The following is a 20,268-nucleotide window of genomic DNA, read 5'->3' on the forward strand; positions in this document are numbered from 1 at the left end:
GATTTCAAATTGTTATTTTATTCACACCTGATCACCCAGCCCTACTATTGACTGGCTCATAATTTTGCTTGCTTTGCTCCTACTGCCTTTAGCATATTTAATACTGTAAGTCTGCAAATTTTGCTGGAGCAGTTTTGTTCCTACCGGTAACATCTAGTGCTTTAATATTAGTTGACCAGTATTATGACTTCATTGATTGAAAATAAAGCTGTTCAGAAGTTGTACAGTTAAAAAACATTTAACTTCTTCAGAAAGACACTGTCACAATTCTTGATTGAATTGGATTTTTTAACAGAACAGAAAATTGTGAGGTAAATCCAGAGTAGAATGTAGGCAGTTTTTTGGCATTGGAGTCCAAACGTTGGAGTCACCCAACACCTGTTCTTCTTTCTCTCTCCACACACACCTCACATATCACTTAATCCTGCCTATGCTTTCATTTGGCACCTGAAACTTCCTTACACACTTGGTGTTCTGGGCACAATACAGCATTGCTTCTGTGTAAATTACTGTATACTTAGCTTTTCCTAAACTGTATATTAACTGGACACAATTTCCCAAAGTGACTGATTCAGTAAACATGTGGAGTATAGCTTATGTGCCCCAATATTTTAGACTGCTCACAAAATGCAGTCAAAGCTGCTTCATTGAAAACATGGCTAGTTGTAGTAAGCAGTACTCATCTTATATCTGGATCATTCATCCAGAAAATAAATGACCATTTCAGTTGTCTTCCCCATTTTTGAGATTCCTACTCTTGGGACTGTCAGGACCAGTTACTGCCTTTAGTTGTTACTGCTGTTTCCTCTTCAGTGACACCAATTCATGCAGTGGATTTGAGAAGGTCTCTTATCCAGAACAGCTGAATTATTAGCCATCTTGGGTGGTGGGAATTTGTGTACTCGGATGCTTAGGAGGGAACCAAACCTAATTTTCCTAGTGCTTTATTTTCTGGTAAAAATATCCTCTCTAAATTGGCCTGCTCATCAGCAACAGGTCCAGCGTGAGTTCTACCATTTTCTGAACTCCGCTGGCTCCCCAGCTTTATGGCTCCTTGGCTTTTTAGAATTCTGCCTGGGTCGTCTACCATCCTATTTGGTCAGAAGCTTGTGTCCATCAGCAGGATTCAAAATCTGCTTTTGAAGGAAGCCTTCTTTAACTATCAGAGACATATGTATATTTTACTTTATTGGTTAGAAATACTGTAATGAGCTTAACTGCTATGCTAAATGTGCAAATAGAGGCCTGTACCTAGGTACAGTTGTAACTCTCTTCATTCTTTCTTTATAAATTAGAGCTGATGAACAGCCAACTCTGACTCCAAACTTGAGGAAGGCTGGGGTTTGGGATAGGGGTGTACAGGCAAGCTGATGCCCAGTTAAAACTGGACTCTTCCAAAATCTGAATGTTTTGGAGATAGGCCCATAAGAGGCATATTACTCCCTGGTATATAGAGATGAGAACAGGGGGCTTCCCAGGTAGTTTATTTCTTGGACAGTTGGAGAAAAGCTGCTGTTAGTGTCAAGCGAGCCTGGCATCTGGGAAAGTGAGTTGCTGACATTTAAGAGAAATTTAGGTCTGGGTGATTAATAAATAGTACCTGAAGAAAGCCTGAACAAAATGTGAATGTGGTTTTAGTCCTGGACTTGAGAGAGAAACTGCTAGTCCATATAAGAGCCTAAGTTACATAGAGTTGTACTAGCAGAATTAAAGACAGATTTTATTTTGTAACATAAGGCTTGTGTATGCTTTCAATGATAATTTGCCTGAGTGAAAGGTTTACACTACAGTACATGCATTTTTTGCCACATACACTGCACAGACTCTGTCTTGCTGTTTTAGTATTTGGTGTACATGTTACTGCTTAGTCATATTTACAGCAAACTTATTATTATTAGGACAATATTTTCCTAACTGTGTGTTTGCATGAATTGTTTTCTGGTGACTGGCTACTAGGAATTGGAGATTCATGGTTGGGAATGGAAACAGTTTTATAGCTGTTGTCAGCTTCTTATTTACTCTAAGATTAGTCACAGAATATGTAGCCAGCACTGAGTCACTGACAATGCATTTATTTTCGACATAAAGTGAAATCGAATTTGGCTCAGTGTCTCACTGCATAGTGTTTGACCTCTACATTCTTAGCAAGATTATTTGATTCTTTTGAGTTAATTTTGTTCATCTCTGGATACAATTAAACATGACTCATGAAAATTAAATTTATGAGGCGATTAGTAGTGTTTGGTGTCTAATCTAGCTCCATTGTCATGGTAAACCACTTATGCCAGGGTGGAGTAAGTTATAAAAAATGTTTACTTTGTAGTAGCAATATTATTTTGTGTTTAACTATATTATACAAGATATGAAAAATAATATAGCAAGTATACATGCATGAATGATTCTGGATTTTACATCTGAATAGCTATCCTTGGATTACTTCCAAGAAAATGCACACATTAAAATGAAATTTCATTTGAGTTAAATAAATCTTTAGAAGGGAAAAACAGCCATAAATTGGTAGAAAACTTCTCAGAAAAGCTCTTTCTATTTAAAGTTTCACTCAGATTCACTCAGCTCAGAAGTCAAGGACAAATGTAATAGTCATTCAGTTAAGAATAAAAATAGAACCGTTAAAAAGCCATTTGGGGCTTGAATAATCAAAAGTGAAAAATGCTTCTGCTTTCAATTTTTTTAATTTAAATTTTTCTTGACATACTTGTTTTCTTCTCTGGAAACACTAAGCATATTACTTTTATGGTATTAAGATATACAGAGTAATTTTTCCCTCCTTACTACTAGTACTATCTAATATTATAATTGAACATAGAAACTTGGAACAGGTTTAGGCCTCCATTGTATTATGATAAGCAACAGTCCTTACCATTTATGTTTCTTAATAAACAGAGTTGCATTCAGAACTTGCATAAACAGAAAATATTACTTGGAATTTGTGAAAGAAATAAAAGAATTTAATCAGGGCTTAATTTTGTTTGCCAATACTAACTTGTAACACACATAAATGTACCTTGAGAATGAATAAGTGGTGTGGCTAAAGGATTATTAATGTGAAAATTTCTTAGGTCTTTTTGGTTTGGAGGCGAAAAATTATTATCATATGATTATGCTCAAAACATCTTGAATTTCTGAAGAGGGAACTTTCAAATATTCTGGTTTTGTAGTTCCAAAGTGGAGATGCCCATTGGAAATGTGGTCATCTTTTCACTCAAACCTAGGAGGAACACAAAATGCAGCATAAGCATAAAATCTTTTTCACATTCAAGGAAATACTCTGTTTGCTTCACCATAAATCCTTTTCTTAGGACATGGCCACTCACATCATCTCCATGAGTTGTAGTTTGAATTTCTTCATTAACCTGTGAAGGGAACCACAGATGGCCATACTAGAGGAGACATTTAAGTCAATATCCTGAAGTAGGTCTTGAGCTCCAAGCATGGAGTGAAAGTGAAAGCACAGTATGTTAGCCAGGTTATCCAGAGCAACCAACCTACTGTAGAGCCCCAGCATCTGAAACGGAAGAGCTTCATTGTCTCCTGTCACACTCCAGAGAAGAGCAGTGCATTTCACATGTTCAATCAGTGCTGCCAATTCATATTTTCAAACTGTAGTAAAGTAAAAGCATCCAAAAATTGCAGAAGGAATCATGACTAAGTATCTTTGAAACAATTCTGTGATGACTGAATCTGATTTTCTTCCCAGATTTCTATTTTTTTAATATAATGTAGAACTTTTTTTAGAATTGCTCATTAGTTGGTGTGTCCAAATGCAAGTTAGTGGCCTTGGCATCCATGGCAGATCTTCACTAGATAAATGTAGTGATCACTTTGTTGCTGATGATGAAATTGCATTGATGTTATTTTTATAAGCAGGTAGATGAAATAAAAAAGAATCACATAGTGTAGGATAAAATATCTTTTTTATAAGTACTTGCTCAACTCTAGATTAGGGTAAAAGAACTGGTGGCAACATGACTATGCAGAGGTGACACTGAAACCATTAACAAGGCAAAAACATTTTTTAAATTGAAAAGTAAACAGTGGTGCAGTTTCATGGTAAGCTGAGCATTCTTGATTTAATTTAAGACTCATGAGTTGTTGACAGTATTCCAGTACTTTTATAAGTTTAGATTCAAGGTGTGCTTTTCTTATTAGATTTGTAGAATCTGATTTTCTAGTACTCAGTCCCCACAGCTGGAGACTGAATTTCATAAAGTGATGAGGATTCAGAGACCCTGTCAAAGGAGGCTTTTTTTTTTTTTTTTTTTTTTTTTTTAGAATTATTCACAACTCTTCAAGTTCTGCTCCTTTAAAGCATGCCTGATATTATCAATCCCAAGTCAAGAGAAGAAATTCTAAAGTTTTCTACGTTTTCATGGTAATAAAATCATTTGGGGCCTATCTGTGATGTCCATGTTCATACTTAGCAGGAACCTTATATCATGATGAGCCCTACTGAAATTAGCAGTCTGTACTAGAGTAGTATTTTGTATGATCAGGGATGTCAGTTTAACACAGAGGACTTCTTTGGATAACAAAGCTTTTCAAAAATTGGCTGATCAATGCAGAATATTCATATGCAGTTCAGATTATTTCATTTTCTGAAGTTTTTTTGTTGTTGTTGTGTGTCCACTGCTCTCTGTTCTACTTTGTCCTTTACTTTCTTCCTATTGATGCTCTTAATACCACCCAACAGGCTTCTAGGCTGCCGCTGTTCTTTTAATCCAAACTCCAGCTACAAGCAGCTGTTCTGTAGGCAGACTTTTTTTTATTAACTTAGTTAGGAACTATGCCATATCACATTACTGTCTTCTGTTCCTGGCCTGCGCAGCTGTAGTCAGTGCTTTCCGCAGAAGTCTCTACAGAAAGCCATAACTTCTGTCTTTTCTCAGCAGATTTTTTTGTGCATATCCTTTGCTGCCCTTGGGTTATCTCTGCTGTTATGAATAAGATTTTTTCTACAAAGTATTTCTTTTGATTTAAACTAGTCCCATCAGCCCAGTTCAACTTGATCTTAATCTTTGTACAGTCAAGTGCTTTTTGCATCAGGAATTGCCTTCCATTTAGGTTCTTAAATAAAAATTAATCTCAGAGCATTACGATTTGCTTTGGAAGAACTGATTAGCATTGCAGCCAGACGAGCGTAGGGAACTGGAGCCAAGATCTGTGAAAGTAACGTCTATTGAGGTGCTTAACTTCCTGTCAGTTCTGTGGGAGTTTAGGCACGTAAAGAGGTTTTAGGAGCTTAAAATCCCATGTGGATCAGGCTTCAAGCACTTTTTCTTGGAGTTTGGCCATTATATGAACAATGGTGGATGAACCCGAAAATGCCTCGTTCCTCCTCCAGTCCAGAAACTGAATTCACCAGCATTTCAGAGACAGCTTCTCTGCCAGCTTCCTGGCTGACTTTCAGAAACTGAATTAAAAGCTCCTAAATTGAAAACTATTGAGTACATTGTACCAAAAGTTTCAGACTTTGAAATCCTCCCTACTCCTAAAGCTAGCTGAAATATAGCAAGTGTAACAATTCAATAGGATGAGACTGTCAGGTGTATGATGATGAGACTTGAGACGACCTACGTGTGACTCTTGAGGGATTTAAATATGGGATTAGCACCAGAATTCCAGCTAGTTAATCAGAGCACTGTTCTGCACAGTTACCATCCTACTGAACCCCAAACACAAGCCTTTTCATATGCCTTTCTTTTAACTATACCCTTCTGTATAGGGTAACTAGGAAGAATAATAAAATTACTGTTAGACATGTATCGAAGTAGGAATATATCTGTAGGAGCAGATATATTAAGTCTTTTTTATAATTCCAATTTAATATGAAGAAGTAATTCACAAAGATGTGATTTTTGACTTTAATTGCTTTTATGTGTACACTGCTCACTTCATCGTAGCTGACTCATGTTCAGAAAATTTAGACAAGCAGCATGATTACTCTAGGAAGCATGGAATGGTTTGTTCAAATCAGTACCATCTGTGATTAGAAAAAGTTGGGGGAATTTTAGTCATTCTTGAGGAATGGAAATCTGATTCTTCATGCTAGAGCAATTGTAATCTTCTTTGTATCTGTAACCCAATAGCATAGTTGTCTTGAAATTGTCTTGTTGAACACATAGTCATCAAGTGCAAGAGACACAGCACCACTGGGTGTCACTGCTCCTCACTGTGGGCCTTGCAGCACGTCTTTGATTTACTCAGGACTCAGATCACATTTTTTTCATTTATTCTAGTGAAAAGTTACATTTATATCTGATTTGTCTACATAAGTAATGAGATTTTAAACTAACTAATGTTTAAGGCTCTGATTCCACTTTAATGACTTGTCAAGGCACCAGTGCAGAAAATTTTCCTGTGCCTTCTACTGACTGATCCTTTCCTTCATAGGTAAGAAATTAGACATATTTTGCAATATGGGAAAAAATATGACATAAAATAGAAATAAAAACTTGAGTTTTTCTGCCCTCAATTTCTTCCCCAAGTCACATAGAGGGAGTTTACCTCTTTCCACCAAATACAAGGAGACAGCACTGCAGCACTGTTAGCTCTCAGTTCTGTTTTTATACCATCATCTATGTTGAAACTGGATGAACAGTGTACTCTAGCAGGAAAAGTCCACTGTGCTGGCTAGAACATGGGCAATGCTCTTTCTGCCTGTGACTGGCCTTTTTAAACTGTCTTGTTATGGGTATGCAGAGACTGCAGTTGTGCCAGACGCTGCTCTACTAGTTGTGCGTTTGAGAGGAAAACGGATATACTTCCACTTTCTTCTTGGCACCCAGCAAGCAACCAGTTAAAATTTACTTTGTTATTACAAGCCCACTGTTTCTGAGTGTTCCCTTTATTATATTCAGACACACTTTTGTGGTTCTTCTTTTCTGTCAGGACCCTTAATTGTGGTAATGTTTTGTGGATAAATGATACTTTCTAAGATCTACTTTGCTCAAAAGCTTGAGATGAGGGCATATCAGAATATATTGATCTTTTCCCTATCCTCAGCCAGGATTCTTTAGACTTCATGCAGGGTGCTTTATCAGCATTTAATCCAGACTTTCATTTAAATCAGAATATAGTACATTAACCAGTTTAAAGCAGATGGAAGTTAGTAATGGTATACCAAGAGGCATTACAGCCAGTTGTTCCAATCACCATGTTACCTACTTTCACACTTTTATTACAAACCTTCTAATGCTTGGTGTCCTTATCACAGCAAAAGTTCCTAGAATCATGTGCTTGAAGGTGAGGTCATATTCCTTATCAAAAAAGAGTAATCCTCTGACTGAGGAGTTTTGAATTTTCGTAAATGCTCTCCATTTTGATCTAATCTGATACCTTTGGAATTGCTGACTGTTAATTTTTTAACTCTTGATGTGGATAATATTGAGTCCTCAAAAGACTTACAATTCAAGTTCACAGTGAGACCAAGCAATAACTTGTATTTCACTCAAACAGTTCTACACATACTATCCTAAATTTTATCGTTATCGTCATAACTGTATGTCAGACATACTCTTGGCAGTAACTTAACAGATATTAATTACCTATGTTGTAATAGAGGACAGGGCTTTCTAAAGATGCATACAAAATTTTGTGTTAATCATTGAACATTTCTCTGCCTCTATTTTCCATTAATTAAGGGTCAAACTAAGTTTTCTGTAGTTAACATGTGTAGCAAATACCATTTATAGAACTATTACGAAAATATTGCACTGTTTTTTTCCACAGTGAACAAATTGAATATTACATTTTTAAAAAATGACCAATCAAGAAGATACTGCCTGGTGTGTTAATTTACTACTTCTCTTCTTGCGAAAAACAAGAGCAAAATAGCTTTAATTTTGGTATTAGGAAATATTAGGATGAAAGCTGGCTTTAGAGAAGGCTCTTTTCTTAGACTGTAAGCTTCTGTAAGCAGGGTGGGAGCATGCAAGACTGGTGTATGCTCTGATGTTGAGTGCACATGTGTGAGAGCAGAGTCAGAGGACAGAGGTAGTGCCCAAGGTTGCTGCCACTGAGCGCTGTGTTGCCAGCTCCAGCCTCTGGGGGCTCGTGGGAAGTGAGAGGTTTGTGTGTCCTTTTCTCAAGCTTTTTATCCTCACACCTTAGTTTGACTCTGAATGTGCATCTCTGTCCTGTTAAGTATTAATGTTTAGTGGATAGATTTCTGCTTGTTACATTATGATGATGTTCTGCAAACAAATTATTGCAGATGAAAGCAGAGATCAGACATTTTCGTAAAGCTTGGGGGGGGGGGGAAGGAGAACTTTTTTTCCTTTCCCAGACACATTGGCCTGGGATCCTTTTATTATTCAGGTGAGCCACAGGGCTTCTTCAGTTTCAGTTTAGGAGTGTATCATGTGTTTTTCTATTACCAGTGAAATGTCTTCCTCCAAAGTTCCAAAAGCACTCTTTAAAGTTAAGCATACAAAATGATTTCTGAGCTGATTTCTCCACGCAGTTTTTGCCACAAAGAGTATTAGTATTATTTTACAGAGACTCATAGAGATAATATTAGCTTACTGTATGACTATATGGTCTAGCACAAAACCATATGTTGCATCGAGTCTGTGAGAGCTGGAATCACAGTGTTGGCTTAATGTAGATATGGATATCTGTGCATGCATGTGTGTATGTGCGTGCACATGGGTTTTGGGCAGGTTTAGCTCAGTTGATTAGAGTGTGGTGCTGCTAATGCCAAGGTCGCAGGTTCAATCCCTGTATGGGCTATGCTGAGGATTGGACTGGATGATCTCCAGAGGTCCCTTCCAACCTTACCATTCTATGATTCTATCAGTTGTGTGTGTGCGTGCATGTGTAAATATGTACATCCACATACTACTTCTGTCTCCGTGCACATTAATATAAATCTGTGTGTACACACAAAAACATACTACACACAAATTATACAAACAGATATATATATTTACATACAAACACAGATACATACACATATGCATTTGCATATAAATACATGGAAACAAAAACTATGGGAAATTACTTTTTTCTCATGTATTGCAATATTATTTAGCTCTTCTTGCTTTCTTTCCTTTAATTTGTTTACTTAACTGTGTGCAAAACACTTAGTTACATTGTATAAGTATACACAAACATGTTTATTGAAACTTTCTATTCAGAAGGTGAATCAGATCACTTAGGAAACCTTGAGGTGTTGCCTGAGGATTTCATATGCAAGAGAGAGGGAGACAAATGAGTATTTCACAGTTAGCAACAGCCGTAAAAGATGCAATGGATAGACCAAAAATAACTTTGCTTAATATTCCCTCCCCCAGTTGAGACATAGCTGCAAATGTAGCAACAGCAATGTCACACCTCTCAAAGCTGTCCCTGTGTGCCACACCTAAAAGTATTTTTCTTTATTTCAAAAATTATAGTAAATGTATGCCAACTATAGATGTGTAGTGTGAATTGCACCGATGAAATTATTCCTTATTGACCATATGAACATGAATCTTACTCTTTAGATGTCCTAATATAAAATATATTTTAAGTATTGTATAAATGGGTTATAGTTGCAACTAGTTTTCATTCAAATGAAGATATTTAAATTAAAAAAAATATTTTAATTTGTAGTTCCCAGTGCTCCCAGGGATATCGGTTTTTCCAACGTGCAATCAACAAGTGTGACCTTGAATTGGAGAACACCGAAATCTATCTTTGGCTACTTTCAAAACTACAAGATTACCACACAGCTACAGTCTGTCCACTGCAGTGACTGGGAAACTGAGGAATGTATTGAATATGAGATGCATCAGTATTTATATGAAAATGTTGTGGATGACCAGATAGAAGGGACAGTTTATGGACTAAAAAAATACAGATGGTACAGATTTGCTGTTGTTGCTAGTACGAATGTTGGTTATGGTAGTTCTTCACCTTGGATTTCTACACAGACACTTCCTGGCTGTAAGTAAGGATGTTTGTCCTATGTCATATTGCTATACAATGTAATGTCTACCTAAATAAGTAAGAACCCTGGGTAGAAGTAATTTCTTTGTAGACCTGTAACAGTGGTGAAAGTAAAAAGGATTTATAGTAGCTCTTCAAGTATAAAATATATAATTCTATAGGAGATACGTCTACTTCACACTACTTCAAATTTTATGCCTTTTGATTGCCATCCTATATTTACTGCTTGCAGAATAGCAATTTCCTTTCTCAGCCCTAGTCCACTTCTAGAATTGGTACGTGTGAATTTTGGCTACTCAGGGTTGATATCCAATTTCCAGTTCATCTTTACATGCTGGAGTGTGTCAATGAAAAGTAGAGTTTTTATTACTCTGATTAAAAATGCATTCATTAATGTCATAACACTTTCTTGACAGTGTAATGCAAACAATAGCTCCCAGCTGAGGAATTAAGATTTATTTTCAATACCATATTCGCCTAAGAAATTACAAATCAGAGTAGTCATGTAACACGTAGAAGTACTAGAGATATCAGTACTTAGTTGAGGATTTCAATCTCTAAGTAAGAAGAAAGTTAGGCATAAGTTATCACTAGATAATTGAGAGAGGGGGACATGAAACAAACTATTTAGGCAGTTGGCACTGGGACATGTAACCTTTCCTACCACTTTGCATCCAGTCTAGGTCAAAGCACATCTGAGCTCTGCCATTTGGCCTGTGTGGAACGACTGAGAACCAGCATGAATGGCCTGTCTAAATCAGAGATTTATCCATATCTAAATCCTTCGCTCATTTCCGTGTCCAAAGTCAATAGGCAATGTTAACAGAGATACTGAGGACTTAAGTGATTGTATAGCAAGGACTGTTCAGTGGTCCCCATGCTTATTCTGTTCCCGTCAGGTTTTTACAGTCACACAAACGTTAATTCAGGAGACTTTTATACAACTTTCTTTCTAGTAATATCTGTGCATTCTGTGTACAGTAATCCTTCCATCTATCCTTAAATACCTCACAACTTTTCTGGTAGATAAAGAAGTACTGTCATCTCCATTTACAGATGAGAAACTGCAATGCAGAGATTTTAGGCCCCAGAAGGCTAAGAGAATGGGACACTGTGGCAGTGAACATAACGATAGCTAGCTTTTGTGTACAACACAGAAGCAGTGTTTGGCACTGAAGAGGACTGGAGTAAGCTACAGAGTCATTCTCACGTGTGCTTACTTTCTCTGTACAGTTTTTTTTATGGGATTGCTCAACTCATATTTTAATTAAAAAAAAAAAAAAAAAAAGGAAAACTCCAAGAAATGTATAACTCTAATGGGCCAAGAATAGCTAAAAAAAGTTATGCAACTTGTGAGCCAGCAGCTCTGGGGAGATTTCTTACTGTTAAATAGATAATCTCAGCTGCTGTGAAATGCAAGTGCTTTTTTTCCAAGAACTGTTGTTGAGTATAAGAACGCTCAAGCTTTAAACTGGACAATGAGGCAGACAAAACACATAAAATCACAGGAAGGAACATCTTTTCATGATTTTTTTTCTGGACAGTGATAACCCGATTTAAAAGAGAGCTAGCTTCCCATCAGTTCTGCTGAGAGATGGAAATTAAAAGCACAAAAGTTATATTGGACTGGCCAAACCATTTCCATGCCAATACATTCTCATTCTCAGCAGTAGATTCTGTATGCTCTACTAGCTAATTTAAAAAAACAAGCGAGAAAGAAAATAAAACCGAACCACCATTTCTTCTCAGCCCAAATGGGTGAGGCCACAGGCCTGTGTTTGTGGTGGGGGAGGTGGGCAGTGAAGGGGCAGAAGGCAGCAACAAATTTCCTCTGAACAGCATCAGTGACACACTGAGAGATGAGTTGCGTATGAAACACACTGACATGGAGTTGAGGAAGCATGGGCAATATTCCAGATATCATAGCTGGGTGCTGGTCTCGTTCCTGAGGTAATGGCAATCAGCTGAGGAGGAAAACACAGGAACATGACATGTCACAGCTGGTTAGGCAGCTGGCAGCTGAGACATGGTTCAGCAGTGTAAGAACCTCCCTGAGCAATGGTTTATCTTTGGCAAAGGCAGGACTCTAGCTACCTTGTATGTCCGACAGATTAGTCTTTAAAAATATTATTAAATAGACTTAAAAAAATCTTAGTTCTCCTCTCTCTTTTGCAAAGGCTACAGCCTGTAGCAAGGATAAGAAGCTCAGGATGCACAAAAAATGATCTGGTACTCCAGGCAGCTTTGCAGACTGTATCCACCAAACAGGTGTGGATCCCCCTCTTCTTTCCCTAATGGTCTGGGCCAAGCATCCTCTGGATTAGCCTGCTGGTACACAGCCAATATACATGGTCTGTTAGAGCTTAAGAGTGTTTAGCTGCTATGTGAAACAGCCTGAGTACTTAGCCCATAAAATCAATGGGAGCTGTGTTTGCAGATTTGAGGGCAGGAGTTAACCACTATTTCTGATTTTGAAGAAACACCTCTGTAAGACTCTGCTTCTGCCAAAAATAAAATTACCTAGATTGTGAAATAATGCTAAAATCATTTTTTTCAGAAATAATTGGTTCTCAGAAATTTTTATGTTTCTCAAGCCTAAAGTTTTTATACTCAGGTAGTTACAACATTTAAGCTGAAAACTGTTATATGCAGAATATACAGAGATGGAATTTTAACAAAACAAATAAACAAGCAAAAAATAAAAAACCCTAAACATTCTTTACATTTACAAGTGCTGAATATTTGAATGTATGCTGCAAAGCATCAATACTTAATAGATTCTGAATATTCAGTTACTAAGGAGAGGATATTAGGTAATGTTAACATTGTTCCAGTTGTTCACTCTAAAGTTAAATTTTACACATCTTGCTTTTAAGGCAATTGAGAAATTATTTTTAAGACTCTTTAACCCATTTGCTTGTTTTAAACAAAAAATATTAGATGTGTGTTGTACTGGAAGAGTTTATAGTGTTACTTAGTGAAACAGGTTATACATTATTCAATACAATCCAGTTATATCCAGATAAACCAGGCAGCCTTCTGTTTTGCAGATTATTCTCACAAGAGTTGTCCTACTGTCTCATAAAATATTTCGATGGCACTGTTACTGCTTGGCTGACGGATTACCCAAGAGCCAAATCTACTTTGTAAGATGAAGTATTTTCAACATGGCCTAGACTTACATAGTTACCAGTATAGGAGATCACTGTGCTTTGCCACAGTAAAGGAAAGAGCAAGAATTGTTTTCCATAACTACAGAAAGTTTGTTCTCTCACACTTGTACTTACCCTGAGTTTCACTTATGCATTGACAAGGAGAATAAGATTGGCCCAACTCATGCTTTCTAAGGAAAAATCACTTTGGAGGGTTAGTGTTAGGTAGAAAATGAACAGCAGTGTGATCACTGACCTCATCTTAAATCTTTTACAGTTACACAATGCAATGCTTTTGGTAAACTGCCAAGTCTCCTAGTGCCAGGATATACTGAAATACAAAGGAAAATCCCAGATGTTGGAACATCCCATAAAGGCTAGGACCTAGATGCAGGGGGCAGACAGTTCTGCTTCTCAGTGCCTTCTTTCCCAATACCTGCTGATAGCCAGTTGCTTGGTGTACTTAAAGAACTGCTTCTGTTTGGTGAAAAGAAATAATAGTGCATGTCTTGTTGTATGCCCTTTCTTCTAAGAGATTTTGCCTGAGAGAACATGTTTTTCTTTGTTCCATTTGTTCTCTCAGAGCTAAATATTGGAAGATAAATATGACCCAATATAAGACATATGCTTAAATATAGCTAAAAGTAACCTAGATGATTATAAAATGAAATAACTGAACTTAACACTATTTTTACTGAGAGAAAAAAAAGAAGGGGGCTAATTTTAACCAAACTAGCAAGCATGAATTTCTGTTAGAAGGCTGCAGTATTCAGTCTGATTTTTGAGGATTATACTAAATGATGGGCTCTCCAGACTTACTTACCTTCAAGCTAACACACTTAACTGCTGCCTTAGCATCAGGACACAGATGGATGGCAAAGATGACCCTGACCTCCATAAGACCCACATTCCTGTGCAAGGATAGAAGCATGATAATCAGGAAATGATGGTTATTAGTTACAGAAAATGCATTATTGTGAAAACCAGGAGAAAAGTGCTTATGAGAGGAAGTGATTGGATTATGGGGAAATGAGAGAATAAGTCTAGGTTGTTTCTACTGAGTAAATTGCTGTGATTTATAAGAGAGAGGGTATAGTGATACGATGGCCTCATATTGACTGGACTCATTTCACAAATAAACCTAAATCAGAATGTGGCAGTTACCCAGTGAGGCACTGAGTTTTTAAAAAGATGGTTTTTTTGTAAGACATGAGACATTTTAGACACATTTCATTTTCCAGTTCACTTTCTGATTATGTAGATTATTTCAGAAATTATTCCAAATTTTTTGTATCATTCAGTTAATATCTGATATTGGACTTTTTATGATGAAAATAAAGCAGGTATTAATGCTCAGGTGTATTTTAGATAAGTATCTCCAATACAATATTCTTGGAATTTCCTTGTGGAGGACTGAAACTGTATCAGACAGAAACTGCATCTGATAATAAAATAACTCCAGGCTGGATAATTTGTAGATTGGATTATGCTTTAAAATTATTTTACAGTATCATTGTCTAATGAATAAACTTAGATTGGCTTCTGAACAAATTTTAAGAAATTAAATGTCTCCATTAATGCTATTTAAAAGTAATCGAAAATTGTCTTCCCAATCTCACATTTTTAACATTTGGAAACTAACTAAGGCTTGAAAACCAAAATTATATACCATTTTACACTTTCAGAAATTTCAGCTGGAGATACAGATAACCCCAACACCTTAGTTACCAAAAACATTTTTTATACTAAAAAACTCCAGCTGAAGAAGAACTCTGACATAGATTACTTATAAAATAAGTTTAATTTGTACTAATTACAGTCTTTAGGGGAACATACTTGCCTTTGTATTTTGCTGTATCTCTTGCAGCTCCCCACTCAACAGCCTTCCCTGGGCAGTCCCTTCCTTTCACAGCCCCTCATGTACTTTCATAGTTAACTCAGTTACAATTTTCAGTCCATGTTTTTCCATTTCAGTCCATTTCAGTTCCATGCTGTTTAGTATTTTGGGGGACTGCTTCCAGTCATTCAGTCTGATCCTCCTTACAAAGTCAAATATATCCTGCTAATCCCAGCAACTCAATCTACCTCCTGTTTCCCAAACTCTCCATAGTCCCTTCTCAATCCCCAAATCTCATTTCATCCTGCAATCATGTGCATCCATCCTTGATCATGCAAAATGTTACAATCTCCCCTCATGAATCTTTCACTCATAATTTCAGTAGTTGCATACCTTCTCAAGTGGGATTTTTTTTCTTTTTGTAACCCGTTTTCTGCCTAACAAACTAGGTAACTTTGTATACATTCCAATTTCACTCTTATCAGTATTACTGATTATAGTGAATCTGATTTGAATTAGAGCACAGAGAGGGGCTGTGCAATTGCACCCATGTTACATGAATGATGGAGCATATACCGTACTTGGTGGTGTTTAAGGAGAGAGCTAAAGCTCTCTGGACTAATGATTAATGGTGAAAAAATATGTGTTCATCCATAAATTGTATTTGAGAAAAGAGACTATCTCTTTTAGTTAGGATGGTATGATCACTTGTATCATTTTCTTATAAAATCTGCTCATTAATTTATTAATCAATCATAATTGTCCTTTTTAGCAGTTGACAAAAAAGACATTATGTAGCCAAGTTCAGGCATTATGTACAAATCTGTTCTCGTTTCTATTCCAAATTTTATTTTCCCCAAATTTACTATGGCCACTATTAAAGAGAAATACCACTTACCGAGACTTGCTGTGTTGTCATATGATTTCAGGATTTTCCTGTATCTTAGATTAAGAAATAACTATCTTATTTCACATATCATCTTGCTAGAAGGAAATATAAGGAAAATCTGATTTCTTAGAGCATTCTTGCCTTCTTACAGCTCTTACCACCTTATTTTGTGCATTTTCCAGAGTTTCATAACATATTAAGTGTAAGTGGAAATAAAACCTAGAAAAGAAATATTTTCTATATAAAAGAGCACTTCTACTAGTGCCTTCCAGCATTGTTGGAAATTGTTTCCAACATGCAAAAGACTTTGTGCTTTCATTTTTTGCTGTTCTTCGCATGATGCAATGGATATGTGCTGTCTCCCATATATCTCATATTATGTGTGTCTACTTGTGTAAACAGGTGTGTGTATATTTTACTTGTGTCATGTAAAATACTTGTAACTAATTTGTAATTAAAAGACCTATTGATTCAATTTACGGTGATGTTTAGGCATCTTAAACACATGATAGTTGTAATGAAAGACGCGTTTCTAAATCCCATTGTATGCTTTGTAAGTGAGAATTTAAAATTGCTATAATTCTTTAAACAGTGTATAATGAAAAATGCAGCAAAAAGTTTTGTTTGCAAATTGAAAATAATCTCTACAGGCCACTAAAAATACCATGTTATTTGTTGTGAACTACTTTGGCTATAATTCACCTGCATATTTTTTTTTCCATAGCTCCAGATGGTCCTCCAGAAAATGTGACTGTATTAGCTACATCTCCTCACAGTATTAATATCAGCTGGAGTGAACCTATCATCATTACTGGACCAACATGCTACCTCATAGCCGTAACCTCAGTAAGGCAACTCTAACTGTTACATTGTTGATAGCAGTACAGATTTCTGATGATATAAAAGCCACGGCAGATGTTTTTATAGAAATTGCAGGTCAGATATAAACAGACATAACACTAAAATGTCCATTTTCACTTAAACTGATGATTCTGCACATAAGAAATAAATGTATTTGATAAATTTCTTAATAGAAAAAAACCTAATTATTTACAGTTAAGGAATCTGTACTAAAAAGAGATCTTTCAGAAAAAAAGTATAGCTATGAATTTGTTCAGAAAAACAGTAGCTAGGCTTTGTGGAGGTGGATGTATGTCCTTCCAACAACAGTGTTACTGTTTACCAATAACAGTTACAAAATATATTCTCTTCAGAGGAGGAAATTGTCATTGTCTTAACTTTGAAAAAGAGGGTGGAGAGCCTGGAAAAAGGAAGTGACTTTTACAAAGTTACAGAGCACATCAGAGGGCAAAATTTAAAGTCAAACTAGATTTCCCAGTTTCTACTCGTTGGTCTGTCCATCAGATTAGCTTGGTAGCATTGTCCTTGATCACTGTAAGCAAGAAAAAGCTTGACATAAGCAATAAACTTTAGTGGCCTTCCTCTTTTCATTTCTTTTACTATTTCTTAAAATACTGCTTAAAAGAACCTTTAATAAACCCCAAGTCACTTTTTGCCCTGCAGCAAGATATGAAACTGTTTCTTAAGTCTAACACATAGAATTTTTAAGTAGGATGTCGGTTCCCTGTTCATCTAGGAATTGTATAGATTGGGCTGTCAGTGAAAATGGGGAGTGCTTCAACAGACCTTACCCAGGAAAAGTTGCTGTTTGCAGCTTCAAAAATCGTGAATCATTCTACTTTAGATAATGGAAAAAAAATGAAAGGCTACTTAAAATTATTTAAAGATTTTAAAAATATATCCTGAGGAGAAGATAAGTCCTTTACGTATGTATTTTCAGTGTTTCTATACAAGTCATAAGAAGGACATAAGCCATGCTAAAGTATTAATGCTGAGATTCTTATATAATCAAAATTGATAAGGAGCAGATCAGAAAAAATTATAACAAATATTTCAAGCTCCACAATAAAGTTACAAGGGACTAATATGCATGCCTGCCATTTTCACCTCCTGTAAATAGATTCTACAAAAAGTACAGTGCGATGTGTACAATTCTGAACACACTCATCACATTCTGTGTATGATAGAAGTAAGAATGTACAATACCAAAGGAAATGCTAACAAGAAAGGAACTGTACTTGTCCCATTGGAATCTTAGATAAGTCACTGGAAGCTAGAAAACAATGCATATTCTTGTATGAAAATTAGAGAAGACTTTTTACTTGTGAAAATTTCCTGTCATTTTTGATTAAACATCATTTTAGTGCATTAACAGACAGTGATTTTTTCATGTTTTTGATAAAACTTTCAAATAAAATTTTCAATGCTTGTTTTCTGAGTGCAATATTTCATCAATTTCTGTTTAAGCAATTTCTGTTTACCCTGTCTGGCAGTTCCTAAGTTATCAACAGGATGTCATCTGATTCTGCACTATGAACAAGTTACAAATACCTTATTAATATAAGTTATAATAAAATTCCTAAAGATGAATTACTGATTTTTATATGAACCTGTAAGCATTCAAAATGAACTTAAAAACTTGTTTTAAATTTTCTATTTAGAGGACTTTGTTGTTGCTGTTACGCATTTGTTGTTTCTTTTTTTTTTTCCCCAAATATATTTCAAGTATCTACCTTTACATTTAGGGATTCCTTGTAATCATATGTTGTATTTCTAATGCTCAGTAACTATAGGCATCAGTTCTGTAGAAAATTCTTAGTAAACAAATATATTCCTACTTAAAGGCCAGTAAAACTGTCACAATCTTTATGCAGTGAAAATCTGAATGCATATTTTGTTCCTATGGGAAGATTTGTATGAACACTCTGAATTCCACAAGCATTCTGTACTTAAAACTTTACTCATTTTCATTCTCAGCTGAGTCTCTTTAAGGATTTATAAAAATAGGCTCACAGAACTGAATAACTTCAGATTCCTACTTTGTCATATCTTTATTTTTAAATGACAGTAATTAGTATCCATTAGTGAATGTACTAGAGTTCTGTTTAAATTGCTGAGATATTTCTTACATTTACATAGATCATAAAAACTGAAAAGTACTCTGTCATTATTATTCCCCCAAGACATATTTTAGTTTGTCTCCTTTCCTACTATAATTAGGAGCAGTCATAAATAAAATATTACAGAAAATGAGTAAGGGAGATGAAACTGAACCATAGAACTTTATGAAGAATATAAATTAATTTTATGAAGAATATAAATTAATTTAAAGATGTGGTGTTGTGATCCTATTTTAGCATTTGTATGAATATGTTCTAGCAGTTGCATGCCATTATTTTTGATAGTCAGATAGGAAGAAGTATTTCAGCTCTTGGTGGCCATCACAGGAAATGAGTATCTGTTTAGTCCATCAGAAAGTTAGTTCAGGTTAATTCTCAGTGGGGATAGATGCATATCTGTCAAATACAAGGTATGTTTGAACTATTCTGTTTTAGCAGCTGCATTTAATACAGATTTCATCCAGTGGGAAAACTACTGTACAGATACCTAATCCTCTTTTCAAATTACACACTGAAGAAACAATAATGAAAACATCATTAACTGAAGTAGTGGGAACAGATATAAAAACAGTGTTGTAAAATGATACTTGATCATACCCTAGAAAAGCTCCTGTTTTCCCTTTTTCTGTTTTGTTAAGCTAACATCAGAAGTGATTTATTGGATATAAAGGCCAACTCTGTAGATTTTTCTGCAGAACTACAGATTATTTGAGATGTAAGAATGATAGGGATCTCAAGAAGTCATCTGGTCCATATCCTGGCTCTAACACAGAAACAAGTATACCTCTCTTCCTGTCAGACGATTCTCTAGCCTGTTCTTGAAAATGTCCAGTCCTGAAAATTCCTCAACATCCCTAGGTAGATTGTTCCAGATTTTACCTAACCTTATAGGTATAGTTTTAATTCTGTATTTAGTTATGTAGCTATGGTATTTGTCATGTTTAATCCAAATCTGTTTTGGTGCAAAGATCATCGTTTCTGTTTGCACTTGCATGAACAACATGAACAATGGATTATCTTCAATTTAGGAAGATCCCTTTTTACATTTTGAAGCTATTATTATGTCTTCCACCATTGCCTCTTTTCTAGATTGATCCTCAATTATTTCTGCTTTCCAGCTTTTCTACTGAAATAATTACTCTCTCCCTACAGTCTTAGAAATAGTGCTGCTGTTTATATATCCAAGGAGAAATTGCTGTCTCTGCAGTGACATCAACATTAGAAATTTCTACTCAATTTTCTTTTCAATTTCGTACTTCAAACCGTTTGCTGCTACATATCAGATCTTTTGGATCTCTGCCTAGATTATTTCCTATTTCAGTTTACTACAGCTCCTCTGGCCTAGTCTCTAGTTCTTAATTGCTTGGTGGAAGATAGCACCCAGAAAACATCTCATATCATTAATCCCATGTTATGTGAAATACTAAAGAGACAGAAAGTGGATGAGATGGGAGTTTA

The 20,268-nt window shown here is 35.8% G+C and overlaps 1 protein-coding gene across 1 annotated transcript in view; it reads left to right on the forward strand.

Moving 5' to 3' along the window:
* PTPRQ (protein tyrosine phosphatase receptor type Q) overlaps positions 1–20,268 on the forward strand; it is a 109,308-nt gene that overhangs the window by 50,338 nt on the left and 38,702 nt on the right. The window contains exons 26-27 of the mRNA XM_062595113.1: positions 9,616–9,948; positions 16,554–16,675. Coding sequence (XP_062451097.1) covers positions 9,616–9,948; positions 16,554–16,675 — 455 coding nt within the window. The remainder of the gene's footprint in view (positions 1–9,615; positions 9,949–16,553; positions 16,676–20,268) is intronic.

The sequence above is a fragment of the Rhea pennata genome, chromosome 1 (assembly GCF_028389875.1).
Source record: "Rhea pennata isolate bPtePen1 chromosome 1, bPtePen1.pri, whole genome shotgun sequence".
NCBI classification, from domain to species: domain Eukaryota; kingdom Metazoa; phylum Chordata; class Aves; order Rheiformes; family Rheidae; genus Rhea; species Rhea pennata.